Source organism: Ovis canadensis, chromosome 1 (assembly GCF_042477335.2).
Source record: "Ovis canadensis isolate MfBH-ARS-UI-01 breed Bighorn chromosome 1, ARS-UI_OviCan_v2, whole genome shotgun sequence".
In the NCBI taxonomy this organism is placed as follows: Eukaryota; Metazoa; Chordata; class Mammalia; order Artiodactyla; family Bovidae; genus Ovis; species Ovis canadensis.
In genome coordinates, this window is record NC_091245.1 from 260,346,013 (window position 1) to 260,366,816 (window position 20,804).

General features: G+C 38.8%; 1 protein-coding gene across 1 annotated transcript in view; it reads right to left on the reverse strand.

Moving 5' to 3' along the window:
• DNAJC13 (DnaJ heat shock protein family (Hsp40) member C13) overlaps nt 1–20,804 on the reverse strand; it is a 159,194-nt gene that overhangs the window by 105,961 nt on the left and 32,429 nt on the right. Inside the window, exons 3-5 of the mRNA XM_069565527.1 lie at nt 6,494–6,569; nt 5,563–5,712; nt 5,098–5,139 (exon numbers count right to left, since the gene is read on the reverse strand). Coding sequence (XP_069421628.1) covers nt 5,098–5,139; nt 5,563–5,712; nt 6,494–6,569 — 268 coding nt within the window. The remainder of the gene's footprint in view (nt 1–5,097; nt 5,140–5,562; nt 5,713–6,493; nt 6,570–20,804) is intronic.

Consider the following 20,804-nt stretch of genomic DNA (forward strand, 5'->3'; position numbering starts at 1 on the left):
GAAGAGATCTCTGGTCTATCCCATTCTATTTTTTTTCCCCTCTATTTCTTTGCACTGATCAGTGAGGAAGGCTTTCTTATATCTCCTTGCTATTCTTTGGAACTCTGCATTCAAATGGGTGTATCTTTCCTTTTCTCCTTTGCTTTTCGCCTCTCTTCTTTTCACAGCTATTTGTAAGGCCTCCCTAGACAGCCATTTTGCTTTTTTGCATTTCTTTTCCATGGGGATGGTCTTGATTCCTGTCTCCTGTACAATGTCACGAACCTCTATCCATAGTTTATCAGGTACTCTGTTTGTCAGATCTAGTCCCTTAAATCTATTTCTCACTTCCACTGTATAGTCATAAGGGATTTGATTTAGGTCATACCTGAATGGTCTAGTGGTTTTCCCCACTTTCTTCAGGAGAAAGTGTATAAAGAGTTCATGATCAGATCCAGTCAGCTCCTGGTCTTTTTGCTGACTGTATAGAGCTTCTCCATCTTTGGCTGCAAAGAATATAACCAATCTGATTTCACTGTTGGCCATCTGGTGATGTCCACATGTAGAGTCTTCTCTTGGGTTGCTGGAAGAGGATGTTTGCTATGACCAGTGCATTCTCTTGGCAAAACTCTATTAGCCTTTGCCCTGCTTCATTCTGTACTCCAAAGCCAAATTTGCCTGTTACTCCAGGTGTTTCCTGACTTCCTACTTTTGCATTCCAGTCCCCTATAATGAAAAGGACATCTTTTTGGGGTGTTAGTTCTAAAAGGTCTTCTAGGTCTTCATAGAACCATTCAACTTCAGCTTCTTCAGCATTACTGGTCAGGGCATAGACTTGGATTACTGTGATATTGAATGGTTTGCTGTGGAAACGAACAGAGATCATTCTCTCGTTTTTGAGACTGCATCCAAGTACTGCATTTCGGGCTCTTTTGTTGACCATGACGGCTACTCCATTTCTTCTAAGGGATTCCTGCCCACAGTAGTAGATATAATGGTCATCTGAGTTACATACACGCATTCCAGTCCATCTTAGTTCGCTGATTCCTAGATGTAGATGTTCACTCTTGCCATCTCCTGTTTGACCACTTCCAATTTGTGTTGATTCATGGACCTAACATTCCAGGTTCCTATGCAATACTGCTCTTTACAGCATCAGACCTTGCTTCTATCACCAGTCACATCCATAACTGGGTGTTGTTTTCGCTTTAACTCTATCCCTTCATTCTTTCTGGAGTTATTTCTCCACTGATCTCCAGTAGCATATTGGGCACCTACCAACCTAGGGAGTTCATCTTTCAGTGTCCTATCTTTTCCTTTTCATACTGTTCATTCTGGCAGAATGTGGTCCACTAGAGAAGGGAATGGCAAACCACTTTACTATTCTTGCCTTGAGAACCCCGTAAACAGTATGAACAGTATGAAAAGACAGTGTATCTTTTTAAAATTAACAAAGGTTTTAGTTGTGAAACAATTTTAAATCACTCTCATGCAAATCTTAAGGGAAATCTTAAACAAAAGTTACTCTGAAGGAGTTCCACTGGAGAAAAGATTTCAACTTTTGTCGATGGATTCTTTTATTTTTTTTTATTTTTATTTTTTTTTAGTTTTTTATTTTTTAAAAATCTTTAATTCTTACATGCATTCCCAAACATGAACCCCCCTCCCACCTCCCACCCCATAACATCTTTCTGGGTCATCCCCATGCACCAGCCCCAAGCATGCTGCATCCTGCGTCAGACATAGACTGGCGATTCAATTCACTCGATGGATTCTTTTAATCAAGTTAGATATGAAAAAAGCTAAGTTACATTTCAGGGCTTTTAGGGTATTTAATTTGAACAACTCAAGCTAGTTCAATATATCAATGTAGATATTTTTCTTGTTGTTCAGTCACTCAGTCGTTTCTGACTCTACGACCCCATGGATTGCAGCAAGTCAGGCTTCTTGGTCCTCCACTATCTCCTGGAGTTTGCTCAAATTCATGTCCATTGAGTTGGTGATGCTATCTAACCATCTCAGGCTCTGCTGCTCCCTTCTCCTCTTGCCTTCAATCTTTCCCAGCATCAAGGTCTTTTCCAATGAGTCCACTCTTCATATCATGTGGCCAAAGTATTACAGATTCAGCATCAGTCTTTCCAATATTCCAATATTCAGGGTTGATTTCCTTTAGGATTGACTGATTTGATCTCCTTGCTGTCCAAGGCACTCTCAAGAGTTTTCTCCAGCATCACAATACAAAAGCATCAGTTCTTCAGTGCTCAGCCTTCACTATGGTCAAACTCTCACATCCCTACATGACTACTGGAAAAATCATAGCTTTGGCTATATGGACCTTTGTTGGCAAAGTGACGTCTCTGGTTTATAATATGCAGTCTACATTTGTTATAGATTTTTTTACAAGGAAAAAGCATCTTTTAATTTCACTGCAGCAGTCATCGCCTACAGTGATTTTGGAGCCCAAGAAAATAAAATCTGTCACCACTTCCATTTTCTCACCTTCTATTTGTCATGAAGTAATGTAGATTTTTTTTCTATATACAGAAAAAAGCTGAAGCCTCAGTTGACTGTAGGCTTTTCTAAATACACACCACTGGGATGTCATCTTTAGAAGTTTGATCACATTAGCAAGTTAAATTTGATTTAGGTAACTGGTGCTAGTCGTGTTTGACTCTTTGCAACCTCACCAACTGGAGCCTGCCAGGCTCCTTTCTCAGTGGGATTCTCAAGGCCAGAATACTCGAGTAGGTTGCCATTTCCTTCTCCAGTGGTCTTCCCAATCTAGGGATCTAACCCACATCTCCTATGTCTCCAACATTGGCAAGCAGTTTTCTATTACTAGCACCATCTGGGAAGCTCTATTTAGATTACATTCCTTTATAAATTAAAGAACTTAGTATCAGAAATAATTACAAGGGTGAACATCCATTTACTCCCCAGTTTTATTCTTAGAAAAAACATTTAGTTGGGGCTGATAACCAAAATGATATGTACAGAATAAAGGAAAAATGAGACAAAGAGAAAATAAGATAATAAAATGTCAGATGTGAAACGACCATTCCCTTGTTGACCCAAAAACTCCATAAAGTTTTCTACCCATCAATATGAAGTGGAATGCATGGTCAGTTACATGATTCTTAAGGTAAAAATAAGCTGGTTGCTGCTCAAAAATACAACTACTTCTAATACTAAAATGGCAGAGAAATTTTCTTGCAGGTGTTCAGAAAAGAGAGTAAGACATTAGATAATAAATATCTCCACCTCCCAACATTAAACCCAGCAATGAGGTTCACAGAATCATATCCATCAATCCCCTCAGCATTTCTGAGATACGGCATCATGAACACGACAGTTTCATTAAAGGAATTCTGCAGAAAGACCAGAGGGCCTGCATTAACCCAAGAATATATTTAAAGCCTTGATCTGCACTAAAGGATGGAGCAGTACCACACCTTTCCAGCAGAAGTGGGTCACAAAATCTGGTGGGAAGGGAGGTCACAAAAGTTGGTGCTTTTCCCACTATGCTGGTTTACATGCCTCAGCCCAGTCTGCAGGATATTCTCCATTCTTTCAGAAGGTAATCAACTGTAAAGCAGTGAGATTTGTCAAGGGAACAAATCATTGTCCTTCAGGATTGTGGTGGCCAAGACAGTCTTAAGAGAACCTGATTTAGAATATATCTAGGAGTGATGGGAAGCCTAAGACCAAATTCAACTTACATAAAACTGCTGCCCTTCAGGCTATCTTCTATGGATACTGTTTCCACCAAAAAGTTTGAAAAATATTAACTTTCTGAAGTTAACATATATAAAGGGGAACTTATAACAAAATCTATAAATATGCGTTAGGAAGCAGTTGTTTTCCAAATAGATGAGCTATACAGAAAACTCACTTACTAACATAATTTTAAAAAGTGTACTAAATTATGATTTATAGAAATGTGACTGTGGCTTATCATGTATAAGCAGCAAGGAGCTCACCAAATACCATTAAGCTATTTTAAATGGCTCCTGAGCAACCAACCATTTGCTTGAGTTGAGATCAGTGAGGCTTCTCAGATACTAAAACACAGAACAGAATACCCATAGAAAGGATGAGGGCTTTTAAAAAACAAGGGAATGGTACTGCCAGCATATCAGAATTCAGGTCCTGCCTTTTGCCAGAAGCTACAGTTCTGGACAGTGCTATGAATTTACACATTACTCTGGATCCCCCACCCCTATTATATAAGCAATACCTTCTCATGGAAAGAAATTTCGTATTTGAAGGGAGTGAAAGAAAAGCATCAGCACCCATTTCCCCTCTCCAGAAGACTCAGATTTACTTTAAATGCTGTTATAACATGTCTAGAGAAGGCCTGGAAAAGTTAAGATTCTAATAAGCAATAATTACTTCCTGAAAGCTGTCATTGCACCATGCAAACATTCATTATCGGCAAGACCCAGGGAGTGCGAGCATGATCAGTCTCTGTCATGTAGGACTTTTTGTGATTCCATGGACTGTAGCCTGGTAGGCTCCTCTATCCATGGGATTTTCCAGGCAACAGTACTGGAGTGGGTTGCCATTTTCTCCTCTCAGGGATCTTCCTGACTCAGGCACTGAACCCACGTCTCCTGCACTGGTAGGTGACTAAGCCACCTGGGAAGCCCCCAGATTCAGGGCGAGAGCATACAATGAGACAGTTTCAATACATAAATTTTCTTACAAGTTTAATACTTCAAAAATAAGAATCTTGTACAACAAACAGCGACTGCATGTTCTAAAAACTATTATCAGCAGTGTAAAGCTTCTGTTGCTGTTAAGAACACAGAATAAAGACTTCCTAAATGAAGTCTTATTTTTAATATTTAATATTTTAATAAATATTTAGTTTTTAATATTTAGTTCTGCCTGAAGATTGTTATCTAACTATTGGCATTAACAGTCATAAATCTAATTTCTCCTATTTGAGTTTTCTATTAAACTACATTTATCCATCACATGATATCAGGAGACATTAAAATTATGTTTCATTTTCTTCACCTTTGCCACAAAGGGAATACACAGTTTATGCAAGGATTTCTAAAGTGTAACACTGATAAGCCAAAAAAGATATTAATAAATGTTAGAAATACTTGCCCTTCCTGTGATTTTTCCTTCTGAAAAATCAGTTCTAAATCTCTGAAAGAGAAGACATAAAAAACATAGTTTATAACAACAGACTTATTAAGAGAGACTCTCAGTTCAGTACTTTCTATCCAAAGTAAGTAAAATCCTAACTTGGTAATCCTGATATTAAAAAATGTTATTAAAGTTATAGTTGAAGGAGATTCAATAAAAAGTGTGTGAAATTTTATTGAAAAACAGGGTAGATTAAACATACAACTGCTTTGTTCTATATAATGCATTTAAAAAGACCTAAAAGAACTATCAAACCTAAAGGATTATCCAGTCTCTTAGTAAGAAAAAAGTAAAAGTTTCACAGTGTCAACTAAGGGTCAATTAGTGGGAAAAGGGCTCAGAACACCAGTATCTGTACTTTAATGTAACTCATTAAAAAAGAGAAGAGAGAAATTTAGTCTATTAACATGAAACAATTCTCACCAATGCTTCTGTAAGAAGTTCCGTTCTGTGCTCTGTAGAAAATTTTAACGTTTCTGACTTTTTTCCACTGCCTTTACGAAATGTGAGGTTAAACTCTGTTCCTTGTCCTTTTCCTACAGGGCTGATGCTGCAAATGTCTCCATAAGGCCACTAACAAAAAAGAGGAAATCATTCAACTGGTGCTACACTGTGATGAAATGCAACACATATTTTACCATTTTAATTTCAAATCACTGATTAAATGAAAAACTTTACGAAACAGTACTGAGATCTAGAAAATGTTTTGTTTTACAGTAATTCTACAAAACAAACCAAAAAGTTTTCAGTTATCAGAGGCAATAATAAAAAAGTTATGTTTTCCAATTTCAATGCCTGACTGATTAATGATTGATCAATCCAAAGCAACTAAAATACACAGATATGAAAAGATCTGGGGAATAACATTTTATGATTATCTACAAACCTTTAAAAACAGCAACAAAAAGAGGAATCTGTAAAACATGCCTAACTTGGACTTAAATTAGAATATTTTCAGTGTTTATTTACCCATATTCAGTTTAGTCTTGCCTTTATAAATAGCAACCTTATTTTTATGACATATATTTTCTAACCATTGCACTTAAGACTTATGTATGTCTGTATTACAGTAACAATATTGCCCTTAAAATTATAAACAATTTACAAATTTTACATTAAAATGATGTTTATAATCAAAATAACAGTAAAAAGTTATACTCCTTAGAGCCTAGAAATATGCACACATATGCTCCCTTTATTTATTTATGTATGGTCCTGAGTATTGAACATTATATAAGCATATTAATCTTTTTCAAATTTGCCATTTCTATCCTTCCTGGCCTGATTTCAGGCCAGGGAGCATTGGCTTTTAAAATTCAAGTGGAGTTCACCTAATAGCTTCTAAAATTATTACCTGATTTGTTACTTCTAAGGTATTGGGATTATATGTAGTAATCGCATGGGTTCCAACTGAAAAGACACGCTTATACCTACAAAGGAAATCAAGTACTTAAATTTAGTCTTAAAGGAAACATTTTATAAGAAAATACATATAACACAAAAGAAACTTCTCAATAAATAAATAGAAATGTATTAGTTGATTTAATGTGACTAAATATAGCTTTGTTTTATATTCTCACATTTTTAATGTTCTAAAATGCCACTGATATAAAAATCTACCCATCACTCCATCTACTGTGAAACAATAAGATCCTTAAGTAGAAAAGTAAAAGCTATGGAAGCAATCTTTGTCGTTAGTATACAAGAAGTTAAGCAAAAAACTGCCAGATGATGCCAAAATATTCTAAATGGGAAAATTTAAAAAAAAAAAAAGACACTATATACTAGTAATTCTTTCAAATATACTTTCAACAAGATTGTGATACAAATGAAGGAAAAGCTACAGCCTACAACTGTCTATCACAGTCCTTTTTCTGGAATCTTAATGATTTCTATTTAAGCAACTACCTATACTACAATTAAGTGTTGCAATTTTATAGAAGTAGGAAGCCTACATCACAGACAAGCAATTTTCACTTCTTAAGTCACTTCCTTCACTTAAAGCAACATATTTGAAGGAGAATAACCATTTGGGTATTAGTAATTTTTTAGAAGAGAGAGAAATTCATAATGATGAAAAGTGGAAACTGAATTACAAAAACTTATTTAGAACTGACAAATTAGCTCTTTGAAAATACAATGATAAACTAGGGCTGTGCTGTGAGCTCAGTCGCGTCTAACTCTTTGTAACCCCATGGACTGTAGCCCGCCAGGCTCCTCTGGTTCATGGGATTCCCGAGGCAAGAATACTGGAGTGGGTTGCCATCTCCTTCTCCAGAAAATAAGTCTAAGAAAATACAAAAACAAAATTAAGAATAAGATAATTTATAACCATAGACACAGAAGAAAAAAACAATGTAAGTCTATGATGATAAATATGAAAATTAAGAATAAATCAATATCTATTGCAAGAATTTAAGCTGCAAACAATTACATCCTACAAAAGTAGCAGGATCAAATAAGAAGATGAAACCCTAAAGGAACAGGTAAATTCTATGCTTCTTCAATTGTTCCAGGAAACAAACTAAAGCTTCTCAGTTCTTCCAGGGATAATAAAATCTGGCAAAACAAACAAATCTATTTTTAAATAAATACTATCAATAAGAATCAAATGACAGATTAAAATAGTAATAAACCATGACCAAAGGCAGTTCATTTTAGGAAAACAGCTGAATATTAGAAAAATGTATAATTAGTGTATTTATTGAAATATCTTTCAGTATTTTAGTAAGAGATTTTTAAATGATCAAAATGGATGTTAAATATAATCAGATGCCTTTTTTATATGTACGGAAAAGACTGTGCTTTTCTACTTTACTAATACAGTAAAAAGGTATACATTACCATAAACCAACAGTCACTATCTGACTCAAAGGTCACACACTAGGAGTATTCTCATTAAGATCAAGAGAGCTCTTTCAAATTTTAATTTCCTATTATTTTTTCTAATCAGTACATTATATAATAAAAATGACAAAGTTTCCATTCTGGGGAAAAATGATAGATTTTATTAATCTCTACCATTTTGCTGTATTACAAAATTTTCCCCTAATTTCTTATGTTGAAGGTGGCATGGGAAACTAAACAATGAGCACAGTTCCTTCTAATATAAAAACATTCATTTGCTGCTTTGTAAGTAGCATCACCGACGAGACGGACATGAGTTTGAGTAGGCTCCAGGAGTTGGTGATGGGACAGGGAAGCCTGGCATGCTGCAGTCCATGGGGTCGCAAAGAGTCAGTTGCGACTGAACTGAACTGAACTGAAAGTAGGGAGAGGGCTGAGGGACAGATGAAGTACACAAGGATTTATCTAAATAGCTCAAAAGTCTCGAAGTTTCAGAGGCTTAATTAATGGGAACAAAGAAAACCAAAGAAATAAAATCTTATTAAACCAGTATTTGCCTCAGAAGATAGCATAATGAAATCAAATGTATGGCAGAAATATGAATTCACAAATTCTAACTTTCAGAATCATCTTGACAGACATGCTAATACTTTTATCTTTAAAAGTTTTTATTGCAGCATGGTTGACTTACAGTGTTGTGCTAGTTTCAGCTGTACAGCAAAGTGAATCAATTATACATATAAATATATTCACTTTTTTAAGATTCTTTTCCCATATAGGTCATTACAAAATACTGGGTAGAATTCCTGGTGCTATACAGTAGGTTTTACTAGTTCAGTTCAGTTCAGCTCAGTCGCTCAGTTGTGTCCGACTCTTTGAGACCCCATGAATCACAGTACGCCAGGCCTCCCTGTCCATCACCAACTCCCGGAGTCCACCCAAACCCATGTCCATTGAGTCAGTGATGCCATCCAGCCATCTCATCCTAGTCGTCCCCTTTTCCTCCTGCCCTCAATCCCTCCCAGCATCAGAGTCTTTTCCAATGAGTCAACTCTTCACATGAGGTGGCCAAAGTACTGGAGTTTCAGCTTTAGCATCATTCCTTCCAAAGAACACCCAGGACTGATCTCCTTTAGAATGGACTAGTTAGATATCTATAGTGGTATCTAGGTCAATCTCAATCTCCCAATTTATCCCTCCCTCCCTTCCCCATCCGCCCCAACCATAAGTTTGTTTTTCACATCTTTTACTCTCTGCTCTATAAATGAATTCATTTCAAACATACCAATTTGTATAATCCTGAAATAAAACTACAGAATTTACTTTACTCTGAAAGCAAAAGTGTAAGAATTAAATCCCTGAAATGTTCCAAGTATCAACTGATATGGTGATATTCATAATCTTAAGAGAATCTAAGTCAAGAAAATATCCTTTTCAATTCTATACTAATCTCTACCCAACATAGCTCTTCCTAACATTTTTCTTGTGTAACTTTTTCATCTTGATTAGTGCTGTGCAAAAGAACTTTCCAAAATGATGAAAACATTCTGTAGGTACACTGTCCAAATAGGTAGCTCTTTTGAGCACCTGAAATGTGGCTAATGAGCAACTGTAAACAGCCACGCTTGGTTAGTGGCTGCTACCATATTGAAGAGAGTGCATTCTAGATTCTGCAGCACAAGTATGCCGGAGTGAGATGTCCATTAGGCCCAAAATACTGCCATAACTGGTAAACTCAGAGCTCTAAAGCTTCCTAAGAAGAAAGCTGTAAGAAAATTCTTAGGAAAATGTCCTGCCATTCCTCTCTCTTTCTCTTCTCTTTTCTCTAAGAGTTCCACAGACCTCTCTCGTCTAGGATGGCTGCTGCACTTCCCTTTAAGGTTAGGGTAAATATTGTACTCCTAGGTCATTTAAAACTTTTATAGAGGTGCTTTCATGGTCCAGTGGTTCAGAATCTGCCTTCCAGCCAGTGCAGGGGACACAGGTTCAATTCTTGGTCCCGGAAGATTCACACAACTACTGAGGCCACATGCTGCAACTATCCAGGACCAGAGGTCATGCTGCGCAACAAAGAGAAGCCACCACAATGAGTAGCCCTTGCTCACCGCAACTAGAGAAAGCCCACTCACAGCAATGAAGACCCAATGCAGCCCAAAATTAATTAATTAATAAATTTAAAAAAAAAAACTTTTTAAAGCACCCTTAAACCTTCCAAGTACCTAAAAAGCCCCTTTGGATACCAGATTTAGATTAAAATCAGAATGAGCTCACATGTATGGTGCTAGTGAAACTTGCAATTTAAGATTTTTAAAGTGAAACGAAGATGAATATTTTAATGCTAAAAGGTACAATTCACAAAGAAGATAGACATCATAAGCTATTAGACATCTAACAACAAAAAATCAAAGATACATAAAACAAAAATGAAAAAAAAAATAAGGGAAAAGAAAAAACATATATTCATAGTGAGACGTAGAAACATTTCTGAGAATATTTTATCAAGTGCAGAAAAAAGAATAGGAGCATCTTGAATGATGTCATTAATAATTTAAATATGCTAAATTTACATTAATGTTAATCTTATATCCTACACAAATATTTTTAAAATTTTGTTATCTCATACGTTGTTATGTCCATAGGACATTTAGAAGAACTGGCAAAAAGGTAAACATTACTAAATTTCAAAAAGCAGAATTCTTTTTCTTGTGATCCAGATATATATATATATATATTTACATACACACACATATTATTTTTGAAATTATGTTCCATTATAGTATATAACAAGATATTGACTATAGCTTCCTTTGCCGTGGAGTAAACCTTTGGTGCTCGCTGCATATGTATTTTTTTTAATTAAAAATCTAGCTTTCTATTTTCACTAAGTCAAACAAGTAGAATCAAAATGCACAATTTTTTTAGACAAAAATTCATGTTTTCTAAAATATATATTATACATTTATGTTTATGTATACAAAAGTTTTTCTACTACACTTGATAAAGGCTTGAGAAAGAACATAAGAAAAAAAGAAATGGAGAAATTGGAAAACATTAAGTAAATGAAATAGGAGCACTGAATATGAAATAGAAAAAGTAAAACAAACTCAATAAAAGTAAAAGATCTTCATACAGTCCAGTTGTTTTTAAACATGGCTGCCCATTAGAAATGTATCTGGAGCTCTGGCGAAAAAAAAGAAATACCTGGGCATCTGTGGTGGTAGTGATTTAGTCGCTAAGTCATGTCCAACTCTTATGACCCCATGGACTATAGCCTGCCAGGCTCCTCTGCCCATGGGATTCTCCTGGCAAGTATACTGGAGTGGGTTGCCATTTCCTCCTCCAGAGGATATTCCCAACTCAGAAATCAAACTCGGGTCTCCTGCATTGCAGGCAGATTTCAAGATAATTCTGATATGCATCTGGATTTGATCACAGGTTCTTCTATTTAATGGTACTCTTTGTAATATAGAATTCCATTATTTTTCTATTAACCAATCGTGATACAATGGTACTGAGTAACAATAGTTTTTCTTGTTGTTCAGTCACTAAGTTGTGTCTGACTCTTTGCGACCCCATGGACTGCAGCATGCCAGGCTTTCCTATTCTGCACCATCTCCTGGAGTTTGCTCAAACTCATGTCCATTGAGTCGGTAATGCCATCCAACCATCTGATCCTCTGTCTCTCGCTTCTCCTTCTGCCCTCAATCTTTTCTTGCTTTCTTCTTCTTTTTTTAAAAATTTTATTTTTGGCTGCACAGGGTCTTCGTTGCTTTGCACAGGTGCATGGGCTTCAATAGTTGCAGTACATGGGCTCAGCACCTGCAGACTGCGGGCTCTAGAGCCATGGGCTCAGTGGTTGTTGTGCATGGGCTTAGATGCTCTACAGCATGTGGAATTTTCCTGGGCCAGGGATTGAACCCAAGTCCCCTGCAATGGCAGGCAGATTCTTATCCACTGCACCACAGGGAAATCCTGCTTTCATCTTTGAAATAAGTTTTTATAACATGATTTCTTTCCATACAAACACTTTTTTTAGGAAAGGAAAAACGAACAATGTTAGGTCAGATATTCTATATTATCATGGACTGCCTCAATATTAAATGAGGACCTAATGGTGTGCTGGGTTCAATGATATGGCAGTGAATAAGAGTTCCTTAAAGACCTAGTTTCCTCTGGGAAGATATTTTATTTATTATTTAGTTAACCAATTTAGATATCTTAAATAAAACTTCAAAGTACTAAGAGCTAAGACAATTGTCAGTCGTTCTAAGAAAGTTTATTTCAGACCTGAATACTCTTAACTAGCTTCTATCAATTAGACATGCACCATATTATCAAAACAAAAACATATTATAAAAATACTGGGCACCATCACAAGGTCATATACTTCTGTACTGAAATTTGTACTATTCATTTCTCTCAAGAGAAAACTCAACATTAGTTTTTTTGTTAAGTACAGAAAAAACTTGTGTTTATTGTAAAGTAATGGTTCTCAGGTGGTGCAGTAGTAAAGAATCAGCCTGCCAATGCAAGAGATGCAGGTTCGACCTCTGGGTTGGGAAGATGCTCTGGAGTAGGAAATGGCAAACCACTCCAGTATTCTTGCCTGGGAATTTCTACAGACAGAGAAACCTGGTGGGCTACAGTCCATGAGGTCGCAAAGAGTCAAATATTAACAAGCTGCTGAACACACACAATGGTTCTCTATTTTCCTGTGAAAATAAAAACCTTTGTGTATTTATTTTAAAGTTAACATCTTTAATCCTTTCAGTGGATAGTCTATGCAACAGGTTTCAAATAAGCCAAAAAGATCTAAACAGAGCTGAAAGAGATGGCTTTTGTTACGTTATCTAGTCCTCATAATATACAGCTTGAACTCCTATAGCGTCCTGGGTAAAGCTGGCTACTTTTAATTGTTCACTAGCATGGTGCTGGAGTGACTGTGAGGAGATCCTCCATGACCAAGAGCAGAGAAGCCCCAGCAAGATGGTAGGCACTGGAGCAGTGACTGCGCAGCCCTGGAGCCACTTTGAGGAGATACCCCACGTCCAAGGGCAAAGGAGAAGCCCCAGCAAGATGGTAGGAGGGATGAAATCACGTTTAGAAACAGACCCCATAACCCTCCAGAGAGGCTCAAAGGACTCAAACAAACCTTTTGCACACCAGGACCCAAAGACCCCACAGAGACTGAAACAGAACTGTCTCTGAGTGTTTCCTGTGGAGGGAAGGGTCAAAAGTGGACTGCCACAGGGGCAGGGGTTCTGGGTGCAGCAGACTTGGGTATGGCATAAGCCTCTTGGAGGAGGTCACCATTAACCTCACCATACAGCCGCCAGAACTTACACGGGACTGGGAAAGAGAATTCTGGAAGGCAGAAACAGAACCTTGTGCACACCAGGACCCAGGAGAAAGGAGCAATGACCCCACAAGAGACTGATCTAGACGCGCCGATGACTGTCTAGGAGTCTCCGGGGGAGGCCTGGGTCAGCGGCGGCCTTCTGTATGGTTAGGGGAACTGAGTGTAGCAGTGCCTGCATGGGACCTTTTGAAGGTGCACTACCTCCACCATGGTTTCAGTTCAGTTCACTCTGTTGTGTCCAACTCTTTGTGACCCATGCATTGTAGCACACCAGGCCACCCTGTCCATCACCAACTCCCGGAGTACACTCACTCATGTCCAATGAGTTGGTGAAGCCATCCAGCCATCTCAAAATCTGTGGTCCTCTTCTTCTCCCGCCTTCAATCTTTACCATCATCAGGGTCTTTTCCAGTGAGTCAGCTCTTCACATCAGGTGGCCAAAGGTTTGGAGTCTCGGCTTCAGCCTCAGTCCTTCTAATGAATATTCAGGACTGATTTCCTTAAAGATGGACTGGTTGGATCTCCTTGCAGTCCAAGGGGCTCTCAAGAGTCTCCAGCACCGGAGTTCAAAAGCATCAATTCTTTGGCGCTCAGGTTTCTTCATATTTCAACTCTCACATCCTAATATCACTACTGGAAAAACCATAGCCTTGACTAGACAGACCTTTGTTGGCAAAGTAATGTCTCTGCTTTTTCACAGGCTGTCTAGGTTGGTCATAACTTTCCTTCCGAGGAGTAAGTGTCTTTTAATTTCATGGCTGCAATCACCACCTGCAGTGATTTTTGTAGCCCCCAAAAATAAAGTCTGCCACTGTTTCCACTGTTTCCCCATCTATTTGTCATGAAGTGATGGGACCAGATGCCATGATCTTAGTTTTCTGAATGTTGAGCTTTAAGCCAACTTTTTCACTCTCCTCTTTCACTTTCATCAAGAGGCTCTTTCGTTCTTCTTCACTTTCTGCCATAAGCGTGGTGTTATCTGCATATCTGAGGTTACTGATATTTCTCCCTGCAATCTTGATTCCAGCCTGGCATTTCTCATGATGTACTCTGCATATAAGCTAAATAAGCAGAGTGACAATATACAGCTGTGATGTACCCCTTGCTCTATTTGGAACTGGTCTGTTGTTCCATGTCCAGTTCTAATTGTAGCTTCCTGACCTGCATACATCAGATGGTCTGATATTCCCATCTCTTTCAGAATTTTCCACAATTGTGGTTATCCACATAGTCAAAGGCTTTGGCATAGTCAGTAAAGCAGAAATAGATGATTTTCTGGAACTCTTGTCAGTTTTTCGATAATCCAACAGATGTTGACAATTTGATCTCTGGTTCCTCTGCCTTTTCTAAAACCAGCCTATACAGCTGGAATTTCACAATTCACCTACTGTTGAAGCCTGGCTTGGAGAATTTTGAGCATTACTTTACTAGCACGTGAGATGAATGTGATTGTGCAGTAGTTTGAGCATTCTTTGGAATTGCCTTTCTTTGGGATTGGAATGAAAACTGACGTTTTCCAGTCCTGTAACCACTGCTGAGTTTTCTAAATCTGCAGGCATACTGAGTGCAGCACTTTCACAGCATCACCTTTTACGACTGAAATAGCTCAACTGGAATTCCATCACCGCCACTAGCTTTATTCGAACTGATGCTTTCTAAGGCCCACTTAACTTCGCATTCCAGGATGTCTGGCTCTAGGTCAGTGATCATACTATCATGATTATCTGGGTGGTGAAGATGTTTTTTGTAGAGTTCTTCTGGGTATTCTTGCCACCTATTCTTAACATCTTCTGCTTCTGTTAGGTCCATACCATTTCTGTCCTTTATTGGGCCCATCTTTGCTTCTGAACTGTGGTGTTGGAGAGGACTCTTGAGAGTCCCTTAGACTGTAAGGAGATCCAACCAGTCCATTCTAAAGGAGATCAGTCCTGGGTGTTCACTGGAAGGACTGATGCTAAAGCTGAAAGTCCAATACTTTGGCCACCTCATGCGAAGAGTTGACTCATTGGAAAAGACCCTGATACTGAGAGGAATTTGGGGCAGGAGGAGAAGGGGATGACAGAGGATGAGATGGCTGGATGGCATCTCCGACTCGATGGACATGAGTTTGAGTAAACTCTGGGAGTTGGTGATGGACAGGGAGGCCTGGCGTTCTGCAATTCATGGGGACGCAAAGAGTCGAACACGACTGAGCGACTGAACTGAACCAGCGTGAATTGTTCTCTTGGTATCTCTAATTTTTTTGAAGAGATCTCTCGTCTTTCCCATTCTATTGTTTTTCTCTATTTCTTTGCATTATTCACTAAGGAAGGCTTTCTTATCTCTCCTTGCTGTTCTTTGGAACTCTGCATTCAAATGGGTATATCTTTCCTTTTCTCCTTTGCTTTTTACTTCTTCTTTTCACAACTATTTGTAAGGCCTCCTCAGACAACCATTTTGCCTGTTTGCCTTCCTTTTTCTTTGGGATGGTCTTGATCCCTGCCTCCTGCACAGTGTCACAAACCTTCATCCATAGTTCTTCAGGCACTCTATCTATCTGATCTAATCCCTTGAATCTATTTCTCATTTCCATAGTATAATTGTAAGTGATTTGATTTAGCTCATACCTGAATAGTCTGGCCTGGAGAATTCCATGGACTGTATAGCCCATGGGGTTGCAAAGAACTGGACACAACTGAGTGACTTTTACTTTCACTAACTTTGTCTATGACACTGTAGAGTGACACTAGCAAATCTGTACTCGTCACATAACTAATCATTTTAACTAAACCTTTGCAAGGAGTAAAATTGCTCAGAATCTGCAAAGAGGCACTAGAACAGCATTTTAGCTAGCTTCTAAGATTGCATTCCAGGGTCTAACTGGGACACAGAAACCCTAAGAAAATTGACTGTTCTGGGCAGAAAGAAGGAAGAAGATATACTAGGTCCCTGGGGAACATTAACTAATCAATTAAATTTAAAAGGGATCTGATAATCTGGTGCTGCCTGAGGGAGCAGCCCAAGTCCAAGGTCAGGGCTGCCCAGAGGAGCTACCCCATTTCCAACTAAGGAGCAGAGGCTGTGCTTTGCTGGAGCAGCCGTGAAGAGATAACCCACATCCAAGGTAAGAGAAACCCAAGTTAAGACGGAAGGTGCTGAGAGAGGGCATCAGAGGGCAGACAGACTAAAACCACAATGACAGAAAACTAGCCAACCTGATCATACGGACCACAGCTTGTCTGACTTAATGAAACTAAGCCATGCTGTGTAAGGATACCCCAGACAGAGAGGTCATGGTGGAGAGGTCTGACAGAATGTGGTCCACTGGAGAAAGGAATGGTAACCACTTCAGTATTCTTGCCTTGAGAACCTCATGAACAGTATGAAAAGGCAACAAATTAGGACACTGAAAGATGAACTGCCCAGGTCGGTAGATGCACAATATGCTACTGGACATCAGTGGAGAACTAACTCCAGAAAGAATGAAGGGAAGGAGCCAAAGAAAAAACAACACCCAGTTGTGGATGTGACGGGTGACAGAAATAAGGTCCAATGCTGTAAAGAGCAATATGGCATAGAAACATGGAATGTCAGGTCCATGAATCAAAGCAAATTGGAAGTGGTCAAACAGGAAATGGCAAGAGTGAACGTCAACATTCTAGGAATCAGCGAACTCAGATGGACTAGAATCAGTGAATTTAACTCAAGATGACCATTATATCTACTACTATGGGCAGGAATCCCTTAGAGAAATGGAGTAGCCAACATGGTCAACAGAAGAGTCTGAAATGCAGTACTTGGATGCTGTCTCAAAAACGACAGGATTATCTCTGTTCGTCTCCAAGGCAAACCATTCAATATCATGGTAATCCAAGTCTATATCCCAACCAGTAATGCTGAAGAAGCTGAAGTTGAATGGTTCTATGAAGATCTAGAAGACCTTTTAGAACTAACACCCAAAAAAGATGTCCTTTTCATTATAGGAGACTGGAATGCAAAAGTAGGAAGTCAAGAAACACCTGGAGTAACAGGCAAATTTGGCCTTGGAATGTGGAATGAAGCAGGGCAAAGGCTAAAAGAGGTTTGCCAAGAGAATGCACTGGTCATAGCCAAAACTCCCTTCCAACAACACAAGAGAAGACCCTACACATGGACATCACTAGATGGTTAACACCAAAATCAGGTAGATTATATTATTTGGAGCCAAAGATGGAGAAGTTCTATACAGTAGGCTAAAACAAGACGGGGAGCTGACTGTGGCTCAGATCATGAACTCCTTATTGCCAAATTCAGACTTAAACTGAACAAAGTGGAGAAAACCACTAGACCATTCAGGTATGACCTAAATCTCATCCCTTTTGATTATACAGTGGAAATGAGAAATAGATTTACCAGACTAGATCTGATAGACAGAGTGCCTGAAGAACTATGGACAGAAATTCGTAACATTGTATAGGAAGCACTGATCAAAACCATCCCCAAGAAAAAGAAATGCAAAAAGGCAAAATGGTTATCTGAGGAGGCCTTACAAATAGCTGTAAAAAAAAAGAGAAGCAAAAAGCAAAGGAGAAAAGGAAAGATATACCCATTTGAATGCAGAATTCCAAAGAATAGCAAGGAGAGATAAGAAAGCCTTCCTCAGTGAATAATGCAAAGAAATAGAGAAAAACAATAGAATGGGAAAGACGAGAGATCTCTTCAAGAAAATTACAAATACCAAGGGAACACTTCATGTAAAGATGGGCTCAATAAAGGACAGAAATGGTATGGACCTAACAGAAGCAGAAGATACTAAGAAGTGGTGGCAAGACTACACAGAAGAACTATACAAGAAAGATCTTCATGACCTAGATAATCACAATGGTGTGATCACTCACCTAGAGCCAGACATTCTGGAATGTGAAGTCAAGTGGGCCTTAGGAAGCATCACTACGAACAAAGCTACTGGAGGTGATGCAATTCCATTTGAACAATTTCAAATCCTAAAAGATGATGCTGTGAAAGTGCTGCACTCAATATGTCAGCAAATTAGGAAAATTCAGCAGTGGCCACAGAACTGGAAAACGTCAGTTTTCATTCCAAATCCAAAGAAAGGCAATGCCAAAGAATGCTCAAACTACTGCACAATTGCACTCATCTCACACACTCATAAAGTAGTGCTTAAAATTCTCCAAGCCAGGCTTCAGCAATATGTGAACTGTGAATTTCCAGATGTTCAAGCTGGTTTTAGAAAAGGCAGAGGAACCAGAGATCAAACTGCCAACATCCGCTGGATCATCAAAAAACCAAGAGAGTTTCACAAAAACATCTGTTTCTCCTTTATTGATGATGCCAAAGCCTTTGACTGTGTGGATCACAATAAACTATGGAAAATTCTGAAAGAGATGGGAATACCAGACCACCTGACCTGCCTCTTGAGGAACCTCTACACAGGTCAGGAAGCAACATTCAGAACTGGACATGGAACAACAGAATAGGAAATAGGAAAAGGAGTATGTCAAGGCTGTATATTGTCACCCTGCTTATTTAACTGATATGCAGAGTACATCATGAGAAATGCTGGACTGGAAGAAGCACAAACTGGAATCAAGATTGCCAGGAGAAACAGCAATAACCTCAGATATGCAAATGACACCACCCTTATGGCAGAAGGTGAAGAGAAACTAAAAAGCCTCTTGATGAAAGTGAAAGTGGAGAGTGGAAAAAGTTGGCTTAAAGCTCAACATTCAGAAAACGAAGATCATGGCATCCGGTCCCATCACTTCATGGCAAATAGATGGGGAAACAGTGGAAACGGTGACAGACTTTTTTATTTTGGGGCGCTCCAAAATCATTGCAGATGGTGATGCCAGCCATGAAATTAAAGATGCTTGCTCCGTGGAAGAAAAGCTATGACCAATCTAGACAGTATATTAAAAAGCAGAGACATTACTTTGCCAACAAAGTTACATCTAGTCAAAGCTATGGTTTTCCCAATAGTCATGTATGGATGTGAGAGCTGGACCATAAAGAAAACTGATGCTTTTGAACTGTGGTTTTGGAGAAGATTCTTGAGGGTCCCTTGGACGGCAAGGAGATCCAACCAGTCAATCCTCAAGGAAATCAGTCCTGAATATCACTGGAAGAACTGATGCTGAAGCTGAAACTTCAATACTTTGGCCACCTGATGCGAAGAACTGACTCATTGGAAAAGACCCTGTTTCTGGTAAAGACTGAAGGCAGGAGAAGGGGATGACCTAGGTTGAGATGGCTGGATGGCATCACCTACTTGATGGACAGGACTTTGAGTAAGCTTCGGAAGTTGGTGATGGACAGGGAAGCCTGGTGTGCTGCAGTGCACAGGGTTACAAAGAGTGGGATGTGACTGAAGTGATGTGAACTGGGTTCACAGTAATATTAAACATGAGGTACAAAGACTTGCCCCATGCTCCCAGTCCTCACCCTCCACATCCTCTTCCTTTACCAAGAACCCCTACCATACAGATTTGTTTCATCTGTATCTGATCAACGTACATTGATACATCAGTATCCAACAGAGTCCCAGCTGACATTAGAGTTCACTCTTGGATGTCTCACATTCTATGCTTTGGACAAAGTATCCAAGTGTATCTACCATTACAGTATCATGGAGTAGTTTCACCTTCCTAAAACTCTTCTGAACTCTATCCTTTCTTCCCTGCTACAAACCTTGGATGCCACTGATCTTTTTACTTTTTATAAAGTATCCCTTTTCTACAATGCTGTGTAGTTGGAATTATACAGCACACAGCCTTCACAGATTAGCTTCTTTTACTTAGTATTTAAGTTTCTTCCATGTCTTTTCATGACTTGATGGTTCATTTCTTTTTAGAACTGAATAATATTCATTGTCTGCATATATTAGTTTACTTACTCATTCACCTACTGAAAGACATTTTGGTTGCTTTCAAGTTTGGTAACTATGAATAAAGATGCTGTAAACATCTGTGTGCAGGTTTCTGTGCAATGTAAGAATGTAAGTTCTCAGCTTCCCTGGGTAAATTTAGTGTAACTGCTGGATCATATGGTAAGAGACCTGGAGGAGGGCATGGCAACCCACTCCAGTATTCTTGTTTGGAGAATCCCCCTGACAAAGCCTGGTAAATATGGTACACAGGATTGCAAAATAGCTGGATAAGACTGAAGCAATTTAGCACGCACATGCATGGTAAGAGAACGCTGAGTGTTGTAAGAAACCACCGAACTATCTTCCCAAAAAGCTGTACCATTTCACATCTCCACCAGCAATAAAGGAGAGTTCCTGTTGCTTCACATCCTCACCAGCATTTGGAGTTGCCAAGCATTTTGGATTTTGGCCATTTATCTCTACGTTCTCATTTCCCCGAATTAGTTGTCAACCGCACATTTTCTTGTTTTCTCTTCTACGGCCATGCCGCATGGCATGTGAGATTGTAGTTCCCAGACCAGTGGAAGCACAGAGCTCTAACCACCAGACCACCAA